At 43.5% G+C, this 22,040-nt stretch overlaps 1 protein-coding gene across 1 annotated transcript; it reads left to right on the top strand.

Annotated features, from left to right (window-relative positions):
* The first annotated feature begins 18,107 nt into the window (after window positions 1-18,107).
* Window positions 18,108-21,594, top strand: slc35g2b (solute carrier family 35 member G2b). The gene is made up of 2 exons (XM_053412064.1): window positions 18,108-18,430; window positions 19,914-21,594. Exon 2 carries the CDS (start codon window positions 19,941-19,943, stop codon window positions 21,189-21,191), a length of 1,251 nt encoding a protein of 416 aa, XP_053268039.1. The 5' UTR covers window positions 18,108-18,430; window positions 19,914-19,940; the 3' UTR covers window positions 21,192-21,594.
* Window positions 21,595-22,040: the final 446 nt, after the last annotated feature.

A 22,040-nucleotide genomic window follows, 5' to 3' on the forward strand; every position in this document is an offset into this window, starting at 1 on the left:
CATTACCGACTGGTTGTGCGTTTGCTTCTGTTTGTTCCTAAAATGTGACGGTTTGTAATCGTCTTGATCTGAAATTACACACTTCAGCACATGCTGTGATGCACAAGGCGAATATTGTGCAGCTTACAGAAGAAAACCAACCTAGGGAAGATACGATTAGGGGGGGAGTGAAACTTTAAAGGGATAGTTCACCCCAAAATTTAAATTCACTCATTATCTACCCACCACTGTGCCGATGAAGTGTTTGAGTCCACAAAAGACTTTCAGGGGTAAACAGCATTGCTGCCAAATCCAATACATGAGGTAAATAGTGACCACCTCGTCAAACGTAAAGAACAACAGAATAAAACATTAAATGCCTCCACGCTGCTCTTGTGGTGTCATCCACGTGTCTGTAATTCTACACAGTTGAAAATAAATATCTTACATTTAAAGCCATTTTGCTAATTTGGCTAAAAAGCTGCCAAAAATGTCCAGTGTGATTATTTAACCTAAAGAGTGTGACGCCCCTGTCAGGGATCTTTGTCCTGCAGAAAAACTATTAAAAAATAAATTGAATCTTGTTCGATTTGAACATTTCCTGGTGACAAAGGAGCCGGGGATAAGGTAAATTAGATGCAGCAGTGAATAAGGAGGTTAAACGCGTGTGCCCTGCTTTGCTTCCTACACTAATTGCCATTCAGCTCGCCACACACCAGGCGACACACATTGTTCCCCTGCCACGACGACCCCGCTGATCTCAAGTCTGCACCCATCTGCTACTTTGGCGACACCTCTAATAGTTACTTTACCTCAGGTCGGCCAATTTGTCAAAACTGGGCCATTTCTGGAATTTACCATCATGTCCTCCTCACCTCCTCTTACCATAGGAAGGAGGTGCAGTGAGTTTGATGATCAGCCGCGTGTGCTGCTCATTTCTTTCACATTCACATCCCCAAATAATCATGAGGCAAAGTTGTTCTGCATCCTGGAGGCGTCTCTTTGAAATGATGTGGCTTGACTGCTGCAAGGCTGCTTTCATCATCAGCAGAACAACAGCAAAACAATGAGAGTGGGTTTGTGTCAGTATCATTGACTCTCTATACACGTTGTCTCAAGTGCCCTGTCTTCTCTCTCACTTTATCTGACTGATCAGCAAGCCCCAGTTTTTGTCTGGGCGAGAAGCAGCAGACAGAGATGGAGGGAAGATAAAGGTTCGGCTCGATATGTGTGGATGGAGGAACATCACCCAGCACCGTCCCCTGCTGTTTTCCTGTGTCTGTGACATATTTGCTGTCCCAACCGGGGAATTGTCTCTTAGAGTTAACCTCATTTACCAGTTAACCATCACCCCACAGGGCAATGCATGCTTGGATTATTGGCCCATCCTCCCATCGACACACGAACAGGCACACGACATAGCATGCTACTCTCCTAATGGACTCACAAAGCATGGATCACTGCATTCGTCATCATGGTCGTTATCAGGTGAGGCTGTGGAGCAGGAGCGGGACACAGTGTTCTGATAAGTGGTCTGCAGTGTTCAAACATTTCAGCTTCAGTGTTACAGACATTCTTTTTGCCCTCATATTTGAATAAATCCCAGTTTCGATGTCCGCGTTCCAAAGAACCATCAAACTCCCTAAATCTTGAAATGTAAACACTGGTCACATCATGTTCAAGGTGCATTCTGGTCCAGAGAGAATCCTGAATACATGTGTGCCATTTCCCTCCATCACGTAATTTATAATCAACTTACAGGAGCAGCTTCAGCACTCATTTCCAATTGTAGCTCCTTCAATCAGCTTTGGCTCAGATGTGCATGCATGTAGGGTTTATAAGTGTGTGTGTGTGTGTGTGTGTGTGTGTGTTTCATGAGCAAATGACGACTAAGCATGTGCGTCACTCAGCTCCCGTCTGTGTCGAGCCCAGAAACACACCACTCTACCCCTGAAGAGGTGTGGCTCTGCATGGTGGTGGCACTGCCAGTGTGGCGGAGGGGAATGAACCGTGGCAGTTTATCACAGCAAAATGGAGGAACCATCTCGTGGCACCGAGGAGAGAGGGATGGGGGGGGGGGGTTAGAGGGGTGTGTTACTGCAGACAGATGAAAAAATGATCCAGAGGAGCTGTGATGGAGAAAAAATGTCTGTCTCTGTTTGAAGGTCTGACATAAAGAAATCCATTCACACTGATTCAATATGCAACCTTCCTTGATATTTCTTGTATGACAGGAGGAAGACATTCTTAATCGAGTCCCCACCTTCTGTATAGTGAATGTAATCACCACGCCTTCACTCTGACTATGATTGATAAGCCACCGCAGGACTGGGAATTTTGCTGGTTCAGCCACTCATTCGAAAACGCCCGGTATGTAGAAAAACCTCATTTCAGAGCCTCACACGACACTGACGTGTATGTGTAAATATCTGAGGAAGCTTTGGCTGCTGTGCCTCGGTGCTGCGGCCGTGTGCACACATTATTATGACAAACCCTGAGCCTGTGCACATGGAGAAAGAGAGAGAGAGAGCTCAATAATACGCAGACAGGGTGAGGGGGGGGGGGGGGGATTGAGAGGGGACACACACAAGGGAGCCAATGCAAACAGTGGCCATGATAAGAGAAACCCGGTGGAAAAACTGCATGTGGAATATGTCCTGCATGTGTACCAAAGAGGAAATGTGCCATTATCAGATCAGTCCAGATCCACATTACCCAACAACAGCTGAGATGCAGAAACACAAATCCCCCCCCCCTGCTCCCTTTGAGATTCCCTTTTTGTTTGGTAGTTGCTTTGCAGAGCGGGGGGGGGGGGGGGGGGGGGGGTTGTTCTTGAGTGAAAGCTAAATGATCCACTTCCTCCTGCTTTTAAAAACGACCTGGCCTCTGTCAAGAGCTTTTCCAATTCAGCCTTCTCGATAAAGCGTCCTTAAATGCAGCATCGTAAACAGGGACTATTTGTTATGCCAGTCATTCATTTCTGTCAGAGTGTACGTGAGCCGCCATCAGTCGTTGGCATTAATCATCTGTCACAATTAGAGTGACTGTGGAGTTTGCAGAGGGCAGGTTTCATTGTCTCCACGGTGGACGACCACAGCGGGCGTGGCGACGTGTTTTTGGTGCAAAGCTAACACGTGAAATGAAGACTCTATTTATCTAGCGAGAGGCAAACAGAGCGGAGGCAGGTGGCGGGTCCGCTCCGCTGCCTCCACCTGTGGCTGCTGTCACTGTGATGTATGGGGATCAGAACACTCAGGTGACTCACAGAAGGCCGGCCCATCACTTATCGGTGGGTGAGTCATCAGTGGCTCCTACTGTCAACACTGGCCCAGCGGACGCAGGGGCTGCAGGGAGTATTGCGTACAAGTGTGCATCTGGATGTGTGTGGGTTTGTGTGTGTGTGTGTGTTTGTGTGTGGGGGAGGCAATCAAACCGCTGATGGCAACTTTCCACTGTGGTGCTCTGGTGTCCTCTGACAATGTGGCTCTGGCGTACTCGGTTGTTCCAGCTCCGCCTGCAGACGCATGTGTCACACAACTGTGCAGATGACGACAAAGCACTTCACTCATCCAGATGCCCATTTCTCCTCCGTACATCGTGTTCCCTGCACTCCCTTCACCTCTGTGGACCCAGCTCCATCACGTGGAGAAGGGGGGCGGAGGTTAATTAATGTCATTGCGTTAAATGAGTTGTTATCTTTCTGCCTGTGGAACGTTCAGACAGGAAACTTGGACCGGCTCTTCTTGCTCATTAACAGAACTCTTATTTTCCACCTTTTAGATTAGTCACTGTCGTCACCATCATTGGCGATGAAACTTTTCCCGACATGTTCACGTATTACGCAATGTATTACAGTTTATTTACATTATGCAGCAAATGGCCATGAATGATCACGATCCGATATGAGTGACCAATGCAAACAGTGGAAGGAATAAACAGCCGACTGCAGTGTGCTCTTCCTTCGTCATACGTCTTTGCCCTGGGACTTGGGCAAAATGGGAATACAGTAATGCTTGGAGCGGACGGCTCCATGCTTTGGATGTTCCCTGGATTAGCCACGCAGCTGAGATAAGACAGGGAACACGTGCCAACCCCCCCCCCCCCCAGTGGGCGTAGCAGGCAGGATTCATTTGTTCAAGATGAACACCATTTACCACAACCATGTTTGGACTCAGTGCTGAAAGGTGGAGGATGTGGTGGTGGTGGTGGCAAGTTGCCGGCAGCCGGGCATGAGTGGCACTGAAGCTGAGCAGGGATCAGTGAGGAGAAGGTCTTGTTTAAAGGGATCACTTTGTCGTGATTGGTGAGTGACTGACGAGCAGCCAATAACCAATCAGTAGCTGATTGCTCCTGACAGCTGAGCACATGACTCCGTGTCCGTGATGCTTCATTCAACACAACACACACAGTTCTGGTTGTCAGCTCTTGACGTGTATACAGTAATAATGGTTATTGTTCTGGTGATAGAAACAATATGTTCTATCTTTTCTCCGATAACTTTTTTTTTTGTCTCCACCGACGCCGACACGTGTGCTTTAATTGATTATATTATCTCTGTCTCCATGGCAACTGCAAATTACCACGAGGGAGATAATGACAGGCTGCAGCAAGACGCCTGGAAATTAATGAAATTGCCTTCTTTCTTTTAACTTCCCATGTCGGTCGGCCTCCTCTGCTTATTCCCGCGATGCTTGGGTTGATTTATCAGTTCATATTCGAGAAGCCAGTTGTGCAGAACTACAGCAACAAAGTGCACAGTACTCCGAAATGGGCTGAATATATATGTTCTCCCAGTGTGCAGGGACATGTGATTAAAGCCCTTCTCCCAGTTACACCATAATGTTGCTCATCATGTAGGCGTGACTGCAGCAGTGTGCCCTGGAGTCAGCCACCCAGCAGCTGCTGATTCCGCTCCTCCCCTCCACTGTCACTTCCCCCGGCCTTCACGACATTTCAGGCAGCGTGCAATTTCGGTACGAGATGTGAAAAAGAAATATCTGCACTTGTGTGTGCGGCTTAGTTGATGTAACCTTGTGTGTTCCAGCTACAGCATTGTGATAAGTTCTAACCTCTGTCAAAACCCCATCTGCTTTGTTTAAATTCAGGCATCACGGTGTGTTCACACAACACCGACGAACCAATTTCACCGCCCTGACAAAGGAGTGGATTAGCACAAATCAGCTTTCCTCTGTCTGCCATGGAAACTGGCTGAACAACAGAAGATCCGTCTCCTCTTCCCTTAAAAAAACAACAGCTCCATTCCCCTGATGTTCTCCTCTTGCAAATACAGAAATCAGAGGGGCAACAACATTTCATCAAAGAGCTGTATTGTACCTTCCATTTCAGACTCAGCCTGTATATGCTGCTGTGTTTCAAACATTACATTTCAAATCCCATCTCGGCCCACATTTGCAAATGCACTGTGGCTACCCCCCACCCCCCTTCCTCTGGCGACCCAGCATTGACCTCTGAGAACTGCCAGGCGCTCCGGTCAGATTCAATCGATTGATCGAAAAGGGGTTAGTGAGAACCATTTGCATCCAAGTAGTGTCCTAAGGCAGACGTCAGTGGCTGTGTTCCTCTATGCTGAGATGCTTCTGGACACCAAGTGGAGGATGATGAGGATGAAGCTGCATCTTGCATCATGTGTGTGGGAGAAACAGAATCTGTCCTTCAGAACTGCTAAAGCTCCTGATTATCAAGTATTACAAATATGACCCTGATTACATCTCTTTGAGACATGAGGGTGGTGTCAAGGCCCATGCGTATTTTTCACAGTGTCTAAATAGGATAATAAATGGGTGCTTTCAAAGTAATGTTCAAGTGAAAACAGTTTAAATATTACTTTACATCCACCAGGAGACACTCACTTTCATATTAACGATGCATAAACACATTTCTGAGACTCAAAACAATTGGCTTTCTATTTACCAAATAAACAAGTAATTTCATCAAAAGAACAGAGAGAGTATTACAGTTATTTGTAATACAACTGAACTATTTGTTGTTTTCCATATTTCATCTTCACCCACAGCAACAAGTCTTGTTAACGACCGTAATGTCTAAAGTCTGTGATCTCTGAACTGATGTTAATTGTGTCCTGATTGGAGTCTCTCGTGATGCTGCTCTCAGGCGGCTGCAGTCGGGCGCTTTTATCTCCATCGACTACTCAACGTGGGCAAATGAGGCTTTTATCTTTTCTGCTAATTTAATAATGAAATGACTGTGATGTTAGCTCACCGCCACAAGAGATAATCTAGATCAGCCGCTCAGTGAAGAAGTTAATAAAACACAAAAGGTAAAGACGTGCCGTGATAACCGAACCGAATCAGAGAGATAAACGCCTGATATTTCCATTATTTATGCTCATTGAATTATGTTTTATTTCATGGGTAACGTTCCCCTCTCTGATGCATCTAAAGATAAACATTATGAACACGCTGCTTTTAGAAACGCAGTGAAAGGTGATGCGTTTTCCACAGAACCTGTTTTATATTACCAAACACTGAGCAGGTATATTTCTCTTCATAGCAGCACGGATGTCCTGTAATGTTGTTAACAATTGTCAAGATATCTTAAGTAAAATCTTTGTTTTTCATGCTGTGGAAATTGAAGGAGGGTCCACATTAAAGCTCAGTCTCAACAAAAGACGTCTAGAGAAAAGTGTTAGTCCGAGCATGTGTAGATGTAAAGACTCTAATCCATCAGTGTTTGATTTTACTGAAAATTTAAACACAATTATAATCTCTACCCCGAGGAACGAGGAGTTATAATCTGCTTAGTACTTCGCCTGTGAGTCAGAAGCCTCTCACCCAGTATGTGAGTCAGCCACCATCAGCTCCTTACCTCTTCACTTACTTACCTCTTCAACCTTTCTCCGTAATCCCTGAGGGAGAAGACGGCGGAAAATGTATAAATGTAGAAACGTGATCACGACTGAGGGGAGGTGATTTCTCTCAGGTCTACAGCACATTTAGTATTTTCTATTAAAAAGACAGATTTCTATAATCTATTTCAGGCTATACAATGTAGACACATTAAAATGGAAAGGGATAAATGTTTATTATACACTTAATTCCGAAACCACAGGATTTAATATTCCACCCTTTTGGGAAGCTTTTCCGTGAGTTTTGGAACATGACTGTGGGGAAATTTCTGGCTTTCAAGTTGTTAAATGCTCAATTGGATTTATTGGTTATTAACTCTTTGTGTCAGCTCCTGAAAATCTGAGGGAACAGTAAAGTTATGAGCTGTGAAGCCAAGACAAGGAGCTGAGAGTTATACTGTGTTGTGTAAGGAACTCAGTTTTCTGGCAGGAATCGCTCTCTAGTTAACGGATATGAAAATGATCTAATAATATATATACAAAAGACATAATTGTAAGTAATTTAGTAATCAAACTGTGCCTCCAGTATAAAGTTACAGTGATAATATTGATAAGAATTACCATAATCTGAGGTAAAGGTTTTAGCCAGGGATGTCCACATACTTGTTCATATTGTAATGTAAAAGTTCCAATGTCCAAAACTGTTACCATAGGTAATTGATGCATTTTCTTTTTCTCGATAGTGTTGCAACAAAATGCACGATAATAACAAGTGAAAATAAATGACCCTGAACACCACATCAAACACACTTATACATTTTCCTTATAAATGACACAACACTGACAGTCACTGTGGTGATCGATCCACAATCTCTCCCCTTTCGATTCCTCAGATCACACAGCACAGGCTCTGCCTTCCTGCAGCCTCTGGGTCTGTGGTTCCATGACACGTGTGCTGCTTACCTGCCCCCCCCCGCTCATCTACGTCACACTTCAACATGACTCATGCCTCATTCTGTCGTGACCGTCTATCAGTTTGACCCTCTGCCATGCTCCTCGTCTTGCTCCCCTCCTCACCCTCCCTCCCCTTTTCTTTTCTCTCGCCCTGTCCCTGTCTCTCTCACAAACACACATGTAAATACACACTCTCTCTCTCTCTCTCTCTCTCTCTCTCTCTCTCTCTCTCTCTCCTCCTTCCTTTCCCCCTTTCATTATATTTCTTTGATAAAAGCCAAACTGGAAACTAGGCCACAAGATAAAAATTATAGAAAATAGTCGACTGAAGAGAAAATGTGACATCAGAGGTGCTCGTCGGTGAAAGCAAAACACAGCAGCATGACCTGATTACACATCCGCTCGGCGTCTCTGCTGTTCAACATGAAGCACGACTTATTCTCTCCCGAGCTTCAGTTTTTGTTATTCTGCGGAGTCCTAGAAATAGCATTTCGCATTTCAGGCTCCTCTGTGGTCTGCCAGCCTGTCCTGTTGACAGCTGCCTGGCCGCATAAATAGGCTCTTCCAGGCCAGACCCATAGAGAGGGGAGGGGGGGAAAGAGACAGAAAAACAGGGTTATAACAATTGGTAGTAAGTCGATCTGTCTTCATTTACCATGTTCTCAGGTCGCCCGGTGGTTCTAAAAGGAGGTGTGCAAGGAATGAGAGCAGGCACTGCTTCAAATTAGTAAGGCCCACCACGTATTTGAGTTGTGACTGAGGAGAAACGTCTCTGCCAGGGAAGAATCCTCTCTAATGAGGCCATTTTGGATGAAGCGTTGTATAAATCCACAGATCCTCTCACAAACAGTAGACACAGTAGCTTCAGAAACCATCTTTCTTCCTGGGGTTTTCCTTCAGGCTGTGTGAAAGTCCTGAATCTGCTTTTTCTCTATATGCAGCGGTGCATATTTAAAAATCACTTTCCCAGTGGTAGAGGCGTCAGGCGGATAGTACTCCAGGCTGGATGCTCGGAGAGTACAGTGTTTATCCAGTGGCAGCTTTTATCGGAGCGAGTGAGTAGGAACTAATCTTCACTTTCAGGACCACAAACTATCCTGTGGCGAGGAGAGCAGAGCCTGTAAGCAAGCCTGAACAGAAACTGGAGGAGGTAGCAACTAATTCATTTATTTGAAAAACATATTTGATGAGAGAAGCAGTGAAAAGCCTGAGGTTAGCTCCGGTAAACGATCTATCTGGGGCCAGAGCATCCTTATTATTAAACCCATGTCATAGCTCAATAGTAAAAAAGAGACACAGATTCCTCTGTGTAAAGCTCAGGAGTCAGGTTGACTAAGTGGGCTGATATTTCCTTTTGTTTTGGATGAGCACTTCCTCCGGATGTGGCCTTATCTTATCAGTCGTTTTCTAAAAAAAAGGCAATTTGCTATTTTGGTCATTGTACTCCTGAGTTGAAATTACCCCCTCCTCTGTCTTGCGTCCATCCTCCCTCCAGGTGATATCACCACTCTCCTCATGGCCCATCTGTTCACGCGAAGGAGTAGTGTGACGTCTCTGTGTGCCAAAGCTGACCGGCTCCATCTGGTAACAAGGCAGTGAAGATAATAGCCACCAGAGGGGAAGACGGTCAATAACGGCCATAGCTCGCTCTGCGGGTCGATAAGGTTCCCTGCAACATCTCAGAGGCTGTCGTGAGGGAGCAGTGACAAACTATGGTGGCGGCCCTTCAGTGACTGCTAGTAGGCCTGGGGGGAAAGAAATGCATTACAGGAGAACTCCAGTGTCCATTTATCCAGACTCGTTTAATGTACAGATGTTGATCAAATCCTTCCTGTGACACACCTCTATTTCAAACTGCAGTTTCAAATCCCCACGGCAAACCAGCAGGAAATCAATAAGACATAAGGAAGATGTTGAAACTCTCTATTTTTAGTCTCTTTAAATCTATTATTAACAGATATGCTCTCCCAAGAGTCTTGAGACACTGAAACTTTATCAAACTGAATTGTTCCTGTGCTGTAGTGCATGAAGCCTGTGGTATTATCCACCAACATTTATTCAGTATGATTTATGTCCTTCCTTTCGCGACATTATCCTCTGATTGAAATGCACCAGTGCACAGTGTTATTACAAATTGTTTCCGTTTGACCCACTGATGACATTTAAGGCTGCATGTCACTACACCACGTTGTGATAGTAACGTGCTCGACGAATCAGACAGTGCAAACACTGTCCCTTCTGTCTCTATTATCCCAAATCCTCCACCTCCTCTTCTCTTTCTCATTATCAGATTCTCGTCAACCTTTACAGCACAGATGCAAAAATTAACTCGGCAACCCGTGTAATGTCATGGCAACTGTGTTTGCAGCTGTAAAATGCAAAGGGGCGACCCCGACGGCTCTAATTAATATTCTGTGTTATCTAGCAACCGCGAGTGTTTGAAGAAAATGTTCCCTTCAGCCTCAAATCAAACCTGATGTAGTGACGGAGCACGATGATGAGCTTTTCAATGAGGATCTCTGGCTGTGGACAGATCAGGCAGTGCTGATGGATGTAGTCAGGGGTAATGAGGAAATGTCACACCACAGCTCTCTCAATTGTATCTTGAAGATAAATTGCCTGTGAAATTGAAGCTAGTAGAGTTTTTTGATTGACACGTTTAAAAAACAGGTTCATGTTTTACTCATTATCATCGGCTTATCATTTAAATCAAGCCAATGCTAGAAAACAAACCCATGTTCGGGCTACATGTTTTATTGACGAGCCAGGCGTGGATTTTCCCTCCTCATAAACCTTCTTGTCTTTAAAGTCTGAGCTGCATCATCATATATTCTCATTTTATGGGAGTCTGTGGCAACATCAATGAGAGAGAAGCACAGACGGACAGGGGTCTCTGTTCCACTTGGGTGCATGAGTAATCCGCCCAATGAATCACCATTGGCTCAGGCCGTCCAGACTCACACTACTCTATCCTCAGAACACACTGTTGGGATGCACAGAGTGATTAATTATCTATCAGATAAAGGATTGGTGCTCATCTGATAACCTTGCACTGTAATTGCTGGTGTGTATCGCGGTGCTGTCAGAGCGGGGACGGTGCCAGTTTGAGAAAAGAGTCGTCACATGTCCCACATCAGGCATTAGGATGAATGCATCTGATACCTGGTCAGCTTGTTGTGTGGCACACCACCGTCTCCACAAAGGACTTTCAAGGACGGATTTATTCGCAGGTGCAGCAGTCAATCTGATTTCCCTTCGCTGTTGTTTGAGATTGATTTTATTCAGGCCCTCTGCGGTGGAGCTGCTCGCCTCAGTGGACTCCCTCTGAGACAGCTGAGGTGTAAAACAGGGCAGTCAATTGATCCATCTTGCTCTTTCATAGCTTTGTACAAGGACTGTGGTGCAGTGATACCGCTGTTGTATTTCTGATTCCAAATAAAGAAACACACAGTGTACACCTCTGCTCAGGCCCAACAGTCCCCCAAATAAATTAATTAAGATGCACCACATCGCACAGATGCATATCAACCCCTTGAATATGTCAGATCCATGAATGGTTCCCTGGGGGATTGGTCGAAATGTCAGATTGTCCCTTTGTCCAGATTGGTGCCAACATTCATAGGATCTTTGTTTACTCATGTTCCATCTTTCCACTAAGATTTAGCAAAAAAATCTGGATGAATACTTGCTACGTCAGAGGTACAACACCGATTCATGCTCGGAAGCACAAATTGAATTTTGTATCAAATCAATTTACAATGAGAGATTCACCCCTTTATGAATAAAACACAACCAGCCTCCAGGGTCAAGAAGAAGTTATGTCCCTTGTCTCTACGTGACCTTTATTACCGACCTGCTACATCTGTACAAAAGGTTTATAATAGTTTCTTACTCTAATGAGGTTCTAAATGTCAATGCTGTTTAAGAATAATCTGCAGGCAGTCGACATTGTGTCTCCATCCAGACAGAAAGGGTTCAGTTAAAAACCCCTTTCTGAATGCCTGTGACTAAAGAACTGGCTGCCGTCTGGTCTGGTGCACAACGTGTTCTCATCAAATGTGTTTGCATATGCATCATTTTCTCTGTGTGTCAAATGAATATGTGTGTGCGGCTCTTTGACAGAACATCATTTGAAATCAGAAGGAGAACAGGGATCAAATCGTAATCATACGTGAAGGATCCGATATGTTAATAGTGTAATCACGCTGATACTGATTATCTGATTATCCTGGAAAGCAAGGAAATGCTGACAATGCTTGTTTTGCGTTGCTGTTGTGTTTTCTCATTGGACGTTGTGTTTTGTGATTTGTGATTTGTTTTGGCGTTTTTTCTTATTTGCTGTTGTCTTCTTTTTTCTTGTTTTGATATATGCTTTGGTCATATTTTTGGATTGGTTGTGTTTTTTTGTGATTTGTCATGTTTTTTGATTTGTTTTTGTCATAGGGGATGTTCTCTTATTAGTTGTTGTCTTTTGTGATTTATTGTTGTGTTTCTTGTTTGCTGTCGTGTGTTTTCATCGCGTTTTGTGATTTGTTGTGTTTATTAATTTGCCCGTGTGTTTTCTTATTTGCCCTCATATTTTGTGACCAATCGTTGTGTTGTGTGATTGTGCGCTTCAGGGCCACCATACCGGAGACACAAATAAGCTGTAAATCTTTATGATTCCTCATAAACCTTTAGGATCAGATCTCACAGTGTACATGTTCCTACTGGCATCTGATTCCTTCTCCTTTCTTAAGCCAACAGCTGACGTCACTGTCATCAATACCTCTATGGATGGGGATGCATGTAGTTTGAGCTGCAGGTGTGATTCACGCCATCACACTTCAGTCTCTGCAGCACCTACTGTCATAAAAAACACTGTGATCGGTGGTTGTGATTGTTCTGTGTTTCTGCAGCGACTCCAGTCTGCAGTGCTCTCTCACACAGCGAGGGTGAGATTTGTTCAGGCACAGTTTGGTTCATTTTGCACCTCATAATTTCACTGGAGCCTCCTCTGCTCTCTCCATAACAGCATGACGAATGCATCTCGACTTTGAAACGTACTCTTGGAGGCCGCTGCACTGTGCTGACAGCAAAACACGCTGTTGTTTTAATAATGGCTGCAATCTTTACATCTATCTCTCTTCAAACTATGCTGGAGAACAGAGTGAGCTTTCAGTAAAACAGCATCCGTGGGAGCGTAATGATCCATTAAGACATTTGCATCATTTTAAATCTAATAAATTGAGCGAGACAGTTGTTTGTGAACAGGGATCAGAGGAGATGTAACATTTAAACGGGCCGACGCATGCGAAAAGAAAAGGGCTTTCTCAAGAGACGCAGTCAAACACATCGCATTTATAATAAAACAGAACACAGTCACTCACACTCACAGAAAGCTGCTGTATCAGACCTTGCGGGCTGGTCGGTGGCAGAAATCCGAAGGGGTTGAGGCACAAGGCTAATGAAAACCAGAAATTGCCAAGGTTTAATCACAGACCGACACAAGGTTAAACCACCCGGGGCAAAACTGGGTGTTCCAGATGGTCTTTCTCAAGTTATTTTAAGATAGAGTAGAAGAAGAAATCCAAGTTTTCTTCTACAGTGTACAGGCAGGGAAACATTTTCTCTTAGATGAAGCAGTTTTTCTCCCGAAACCCTAAAAAAAGCCTTTCCAGTATAAGAAGGTAGAGATAACAACTCATCCTGTACAGTGAAAAGATGTTATCATTCCTATGCTTGACTTGAGTATGTCTATTCATGTTGAAACCTGAAGACGTCTTGTCCTCTCCTTCTCTCAAATGAGGCTTTTCCGGCTGTAGAGTCGGGTTTGTGAAGCTCACTCACGACAACAACACAACGCAGCTCTCTGTCGTTTCCAAACATCTCCATCTCACCTCCAAATGTCACCGAGCCTGACATCTCGAATCGTTCAGATCTCTCGTAAAGGTGTTTTGACGGCAAAGGCGAGGTGTTACAGCTTCTCGCCCATCAGGTTCATTTCTACATACCGATACATATCTCAAGCCTGCATGTCAAAGTATTTCCCCTTATTTGCTTCCCCCGGGTGCAATGGACTGGATCCATATAATCTAACGAATATGTTATGACCTAAAACCACTAGCAGGTATAGAAGCAGTTCCCAGCATGCCAGTAAAGTCATTTGTAAAGCTTTCCACAGGATGGAAAATGTGTAATACAGCTGACAGATGGACAATGTGTGAACACAGCAATTGAGTTTGATGAAAGCACCCACCCCCCCCACCCCCGCCTGCTATTTGAAACCTTCTTGCCTTGAAAGATGAATCCTGTCAAGCATCCAAGTGAGTGATGGGCAATGTATTAATATCAGTTTCATTCATTAAAAGGATGAGGGGGGGCCTTTCTTTCCTAAATTTTCCTGTGGGGATAAAAATACCAAGATACAATTAGGGATTGGGGAGAAATTCCCTAATAGTGTCACACTGACCCTAAATAAAAAAAATTGATTATCCCATATATAAATGCACAGCCTCAAATTTTACTCGGGAAGTGATGACAGTGCACATCAAGTTTTCCCAAATGGTGCTGTGACTCAGGTTCACCTAGAAATGAATGACTACTGAGTTATGAGGGGTTCTCACAGTGAAGTCTCAGGAAAGAAAGAAAGAAAGAAATTACCACTCTAGTATCATCGAGATCCAAGTATACTCGGCCTCTGAGGAACTAATAATTCAGTAAGCGAAAAAATGTGTTACCACCAATTGTCTCCTGGGTGCAAGTTTGATCAGGAGTGTGGAAATGATGTTTTAACAGTGTGGGAGGCTGCTTTCTCGCTCCTGTCAGGCAGGCCACAGTCCAACTGGATGAAACAATGATCAGATGTGTGAGCATGATTATTAAATTAAATCATAAGAACATCATTTTGACATGTCAATAAGAATTAAATGTACTTTGATCTCTCAAAAGCTTATTGATTTGGCAGAGCAATGATTGATTTGCACCATGTGCTGGCTCATCATTGTCTGCTCATATTCAAATGAATGAGACATAAGGTTAATTAACTCTTAACTCTGTTGTACATATCCTGTGTTATCTTTTCTATAATTCAAATTGTTCATAACTAATGTGTATGACCAGTTTAATAATTACATCTGGCTAGTATGATGGATGGGATCAATTATGTTTCCTCCTGTTTGCTTTTTTTAAGTCAGTGAGGAAGATGGTAACAAAAGAAGACAGGAGGTTCATGTTTGGGAACCCTCTTCTCCTCATCCATTATTAAACACCCTTGTTATAGAACAAACTTAAGCGTTGCCTCATTCATGATTCATGGGCGTATGCGGCACTATTTGATTTTGGGTTCAGCCACAACACAGACAACAAAGTGCCGGGAGCTTGCCAGTGGGGATGAGCTATTCTCAGAACATTGGTTGCAGGTAGCTGGAGAAAGTTTGGTTCGGCCTCGACAGGCTTCAGCTTTTCATGAATGATCGTGGAACCATTCACAGACCCCCTGTAAGATGTGATGCATACTCTTAAATAAATCTCTAACATTTCTTATTAAATTCATAAATATTACATGTAAAATTATGTTTGCAAATTGTGGTTTGGCTGGTCAAAAGGTTATGCTCGATCATATTCACGGTGGCATTCTCAGCCCTTAGAGAGATCGAGTCGAAGAGCCCTGTCCATTCTCTCACCACCCATGTACAAATTGCCTATTAAAGCCACCATCTTCCATTTATTTGACTTTGTTTGCTCTGTCAAGGAAAAGCCTGGTAGCCCCTTCTTTTCTCCAAGTGCTGAAATTGCTCTCCAAGCCTGTCAGCCCATCTACCGAAATCAGGGGAGGTAGTTTGTAGTTGTCCAATTCTTATTCCAGGTGCTGCATATTTAAATAATTCGATATATAACTGCTTAATCAATGTCAGGCAGCCTGAGCCCCAGACGAGAGAGAAATGGGCCATTGTGACCAGCGACCAGACAAATAATGAAAAAAAGAAAGGTGATCAATAAAAAACGGGGCTCAAGGCTCTCGTACTTTATCCGATATGATCTTAAAAAGCTACACAGAATTCAGCTTTCAGTAGAAACTCAAGAAAAAGAGATGGAAGCGTGTAAGGTAATGGTCAAAGAGCAAGGTAAGGATTTATAGCTCAGGCATCACTGAATCTAATATAAATCACAGTCATTTCCACTATACTCCAAGAGCAGACAAAATGTGGTATGTGTACAAATATTGGTTTCTGTCTACTTTCTATACAAGATGACCATGCAACACAATCGATATGCTTTTATCTTAAGATTAAGAAGGGGAGTGGCAGTGGAGCCTCGGCTTAAGCTGCCCGACAAGAAAGTAGTGTAGTCAGGATTGTGGAACCCTTAATGTGTTTCCAAGTCCCCGGAGATGTTTAATAGAGCTGATTCGTCCCCTTGTTAAGTGAGAGAATAAAAAATCTCCCACATTTCGCCTCCTTCACCTCCTCTTCTGCAGTTATTTCTTCAATCATCAGAGCACTGCATGAAATAGTTATGGAGCCATTATGCACATTATTTCAATGTGGTTCAATGAGCTGTGAAGCAATTTGGAGTTTATGTTTTTTTTCTTATTATTCTGTTTCACTCTCTTGACTTATTCCTGTAGCAGAGAGAGTGGATCCTCACTCTACGGCTTCATACCAGCCCTAAGTCACATTTTGTTGTGCAGTATCACGTTATAACCTTAAACATTTGACATTATAATATGATAACTGATATAGTGGAAACATAAAACCTTTAATCAGACCATTCTCAGGTTCTTCCATAAAACAATTAAGTTACAGTCAGAAGCTCATCTTAGCATAAAGATTCTTCAGGCCCCTCTTTGTTGTACAATATCTGCATATGTCATATGATATGTAATGTCAGTTAATGACCTGTATAGATGATTTTAGTAGCTGTTAGATCCTGTCTTCAGTCTTTATGCTAAGCTAAAGCTAGCGCCCTCTGGCTGTAGTTACGTATTTAACGGCAGACGTGAGCGTGGCATTGATTTTAACCATTTCACTTTTAGCAAAGAAACTCAACAGCTTTCAGTGATATGTGACGACGCCATTGTCAATGGGCTGTAAACAAAAAACACGTGATTTATGCAGTGGAGTTTATCGGCTATGTATATTACCTGCTCTACCCAGGGGCCCCCCCTCACCTGCATGATCCGGACTTTTGTAATTTTTGTGACAACGACAGTTTGAGGACTTCCCAATTTAATTTCCCGAAATGTCAAAATATACAAATAGAGCATGAGCTGTAGTAGTATGATAATTCCATGCAGATAATTAAACCACAATATTCCAAACTGAAAAGCCATCATCTCTTTACCTGCTGTAAAGTTGACCTGCTGACTATGCAATTTGTTCGTACGATAATGAAATACTAACACGCTACTATAATTCTTCCAGACCTAATTGCTCAATTATACCTCTTAAAGTTCATCCTCCCTGCTGTCAGATTTATGTTGAACGGCGGAATGTAAATGTTGACACTGTGTTAATTGCTACAGGATTACAAATCACCTATTTACCAATTAAAATCCTTGAAATGTCACAGAGGCAGAGACAGTGTGATCTATATTACAGACGTTCCTGCTGCACTGCCAGGGGGGTAAACTTAACAATCTAATTTGAGTGTTTTCAACTCCCACCCCATCTTGAAATAGCAATAAATGTATTTAATTTATGCCTGCCTTCCGTCAACCTGCAGTCAGCACACAGACACACAAACACACACACACACACACACACACCCCTTTGCTTGTGTTCAGCAGCCATCGATGAATTAGCCGTCCTTGGTGCACAATAGATCAATATATGAAAGTGATTTAAAGATGGACGGAAGAATTTATTGTTCTCCGGAAAGAGAGGAAGATGTAGTGAAACGAGGAGGATAGGGAACAACCCTCACGAGAGTCATGTCGGTGCAATGAGAGGATTGAGGATTATGGGAATCCCAATTACCTCAAGCTGGTACACCAAGCAAATGAGCAAGTCCACTCATTATCTATTAGTGGGGCCTGGGCTAATCAAATACAGTGCAGTGGTGCTAATAAATCAGAAATGTACCATAATGCCGCTGTATATGTTTACAACCATAAAAAGTATAATTAAACAAATGCATGTTTTGATTTGACAACAATGGCAGAACATGATTGCAATCTTCCTCGTCCTCTCATGCAGCATAATTATTTCAGACTTGGAAATCAAATCGTCCTCTTGAAGTGGATGGGTTGTAATTGTATGAACTCGATGATGATGATGATGATGAGGATGATGAAGGCGACAACCCAACGCACATCCATTTTCCCCTTCTGAGAGATGACGAAGTATGAGTCTAGGTGGGAAGCAGTCCTGATGAGGAGGAGGAGGAGCAGGAGGAGAAACCACTGGCTGTGACAGTGACAGTTGCTACTCTCCCCGGCTTCTTCTTCTTCATCATCATCTTCATCAGCAGCAGCAGCAGCTTCAGCCTCATGAGCTGCTGAAGCAGGAGCAGGAGCAGCGTCCGTCGACAGCTTGGAGGAGAAATTACGCATCTTTCAAGAGCCGCTCCACTCGAGGGGGGAAGATGGAGACATTGCAGTTGACCACACGTAGGGATCAAGAACTAGATCTTTGTTTATGACACGAACCCGAGTTCATGCATCAACAGGGACTATTTAAAGAAGACAAGGTAAGACGTTTATTCACATTGTAGCTGATTGATTTAGCTGCATTCGGTTTTTACTACAATGCAAACGTCTTATTTGGGTCATTTTTATACCCTCAACTAAACTATTGGCTTTATTCTTTATTTTTAGTCTCCGTGCATCCTTGAAAATAATAACTAGATCTGCAAAAATGTGTATCTGGATCTTTTTTGAAAGGCTCTAAGCTTCTTCTCTCTATCGCACACATGCGAATTTTTTATTAGCGTTTTTCTTTCAGACTCACATTAACGTCGTTTATTGTGAATAATCAAGTTAAAATAATAATGTGCCCAAAACGAGGAGTACCCGCGTGCATGAGGAGAGAGGGCGAGAGAGTGTCTCTCTCTGCCCCCTTGTGGTTTCGATGTATGCTTTGTCTAATGGGATTGACATAATGAATGTGACTATGGGAGAAAAATATATTTAAAATACTAAAAATATCATTATTTTCATGGATTGATTTTCATCTTTAGTTTATTGGAATTAATTCAGTTTAAAGGATATTGTGCAATGGCGTATTTAAACCAAATCCCATTAAAAATCGAAGCGTCAGAAATATCACGTGGCTGAAGGAACCATTAAAAAGGATTCAATACATTTAACCCTTACACGCAGGATTTTTTTTGTCGCTATTTGATGGTGTGCAACTCCATTCATCTCATGCGTGGCCCACATTCGTGTATCATCCCCTCTGTGGTTTTTTCCTGTTATGTAATTTCATCCCCATCACACTGCATCAGCCTCACAATGTTTGCTGCTTTCCTTTTATGAGCTTGTAGGGTATATATATGTGTGTGCAAGGCAGAGATACATCCAAATGTGTTTTAAAATAAGTTATCAAACACCCTAATTGTAAGTGTATCAAAATAAACTTCACAATGCAGAAGCCACACTGTGTATCAAAATAAACTGTATTCTAAGAATACTTTTCCAAGGGAGCATATATCCATTCAGCTAATTAGGGATGCCATAAATCTGACATGCAACCACTCAACACCATAATTCAAATGACCAAACAGGTACCTACAGTCAGCAATGATTGACAAACGAGTCATCCATATGCAGACAAGTGACCGGCAGCTTTATCCATAGCAACTAGTTTATAATTGATTAATTCAGCAATCTTTGCCCCGAGCAGTCTTCTTCAATAGCACAGAGTTATTTGAAAATAACGAAACACAAAACAGCCTCCACTAAATTACACACTTAGGCTTAAGAGAAGTTGTGAGCAAGGTGTAGGTGTGTGCTTTATTTATGTAAATGCACGTGTGTGATTATGACAGCATCTGTAGACTTATGTTTATATGTGTTTGTGTATGAGGGTGGACATTGAGAAATCAATAGATCAATTATGCCAAAAATATCGGTTTGGTCCAAAAATTAAAACAAAACAAGACCATAGGAAAAGAATGTATTTATTTTGTTTTATTACGATAGCAGTTTAATGATTTTGATTTCATTTTTCAGACTTCACCATCTGAACCCTGAAGAAACATGGATGTACCAGCATCTTCCCTCCAGTACGGATCCAAGAAGAGGGTCAAGATTCACCCAAACACAGTGACAGTGAAATATGCCACTCACTGTCCTCAGCCTGGCGATGAAGGGTACGATGATGCGCCCTCTTTCGAGGAATTTGGCGCCTTCGCAGAGGCTAACGTGGACAAGAGACTTGTCTCAGACAGCAAAGGTGGAAGGACTTTCTTTGGGACCATGGAGACCCCACCTAAGCCGCCAAGTGCGCAAAGGGACAAGGGGGTCGGGGGTCAGCTGGCGAGCTTCGGCGAGGCGAATGTGTTGGCCTCCAGGGTGACCTGGATGGCCTTATTTGGGGCCGCCGTGGCTCACGGCTGTGTGGCACTGATTACTCGTTTAGCAGCCGACCGCTCTAAAGTGCCCTCCCTCGAGCTGCTCTTCATCCGCTCTGTGATCCAAGTGCTGTCCATCCTGGTGGTCTTCTACTACCACGAGGCCCCCTTTGGGCCTAAGGGCTATCGCCTGCGTCTCTTCTTCTACGGCATCTGCAACGTTATCTCCATCACCTGCGCCTACACCTCTTTTGCCATCGTACCCCCGAGTAATGGCACCCTCATGTGGCGTGCCTCCACCACAGTCTTCAGTGCAATACTGGCCTTCCTGCTCCTGGATGAGAGGCTGGGCTACACAGATGTGGTCACGGTGGTGGGCAGCGTGTTTGGTCTGTGTCTGGTCATGGTGCCGAACGTAGCGGACGAGGAGAAGTCTAGGTTGAGCTTTTGGAAGGAGGCCTTCGGCTATACAATGACAGTGGTGGCCGGTTTGACAGCTGCCCTCTCCATGATCGTCTACAGAGCCATTAAGGAGCGTGTGAGCATGTGGACTGCACTCTTTACCTTCGGCTGGACTGGCACAGTGTGGGGTGCCTCCACTATGTTTATCATGCAGGAGCCCATCATTCCTCTAGATGGGGAGACCTGGGGCTATTTAATTGGGATCTGTATCTGCTCTACCGTGGCGTTCTTGGGAGTGTACTATGCTCTAAACAGGTTTCATCCAGCCTTAGTCAGCACCGTGCAGCACCTCGAGATCGTGGTGGCCATGTTCCTCCAGCTCATTGTCCTGAAGATGATCCCGTCCGTCTACGACGTCATGGGAGGCCTGGTCATCATGATCAGCGTGTTCACCCTGACAGGAGTGAAGCTGTACAGGGTGAGCCGGGCCGTTCGGCAGGATTATCAAGAGATCCTGGACTCGCCCATCAAATGAGTTTCAATATGTCAAGTCTGTTTGTTTACAATGTTGCTTGGTTGTGCAATGTAAAGAATGTCTGGGTCTTGATTCTGATGATTTTGTATTGTAGTGTTGTTGGAAGAGTACCAGTTGTGTAACTAATGTCTTAATATTTGTGTGTGAAATAAAAGACAAGTGTAATGTGGTGACTATTTCCCCCTGATGAAACTGATTTTGTTGTCAAATTGTGTCACAGACCAAAATGTCAGCCAAAGGAATCAGTTAAAAAAAAATGATTGGGCCAATATGAAATCATATGAAATCTGGTCTTGTGAGTGGCAGTGTGTGAACATTGTTTGATTGACATACACCGTTTACAATCATGACATCAAGGAGGTGTGTTGCATCCCTCTGTTGTCACGCTGCCACACTGTGTAAATGTCAGCCCAGAAGTCATTCATACTACATGAATACTACAGAATAAAAATAAATACCACCCACTTTTTATTAAACATCTGGTATTGATTTTGTTTCCCTCAATCTGTTGCTTTCCTCCGTGTCCTGGGATACAGGCCTGAGATTGTTCTCACTTCAAATTATATATAGATTTACGAGTGAATTTTTCAAGACAAGCAATCTGTCCTTAATTTCTCTCAATACTTGTGCACAAAATGCACCTTTTTTTTTTTTTTTTTCCTGCTGCCTCTTGCGCACGTCGTGACCCCAGCAGCTGGTTGATACTTAACACCAGTGATTACTTCCCTGCCCGCTGCCTCTGTTTGCTTTCAGACGCATTTCAAGCTAATGGCCAGAGGCATGTGCGCTGTATTGAATTAAAGTCTCCTTTAACAACATGAGACCATGTGCTCTTTCTGTAGCGGACGA

This window comes from Pleuronectes platessa, chromosome 20 (assembly GCF_947347685.1).
Source record: "Pleuronectes platessa chromosome 20, fPlePla1.1, whole genome shotgun sequence".
In the NCBI taxonomy this organism is placed as follows: domain Eukaryota; kingdom Metazoa; phylum Chordata; class Actinopteri; order Pleuronectiformes; family Pleuronectidae; genus Pleuronectes; species Pleuronectes platessa.

Excerpts from the sequence above, each read along its gene's own strand:
- slc35g2b (XM_053412064.1), top strand. The coding sequence starts at position 19,941 with ATGGATGTACCAGCATCTTCCCTCCAGTACGGATCCAAGAAGAGGGTC.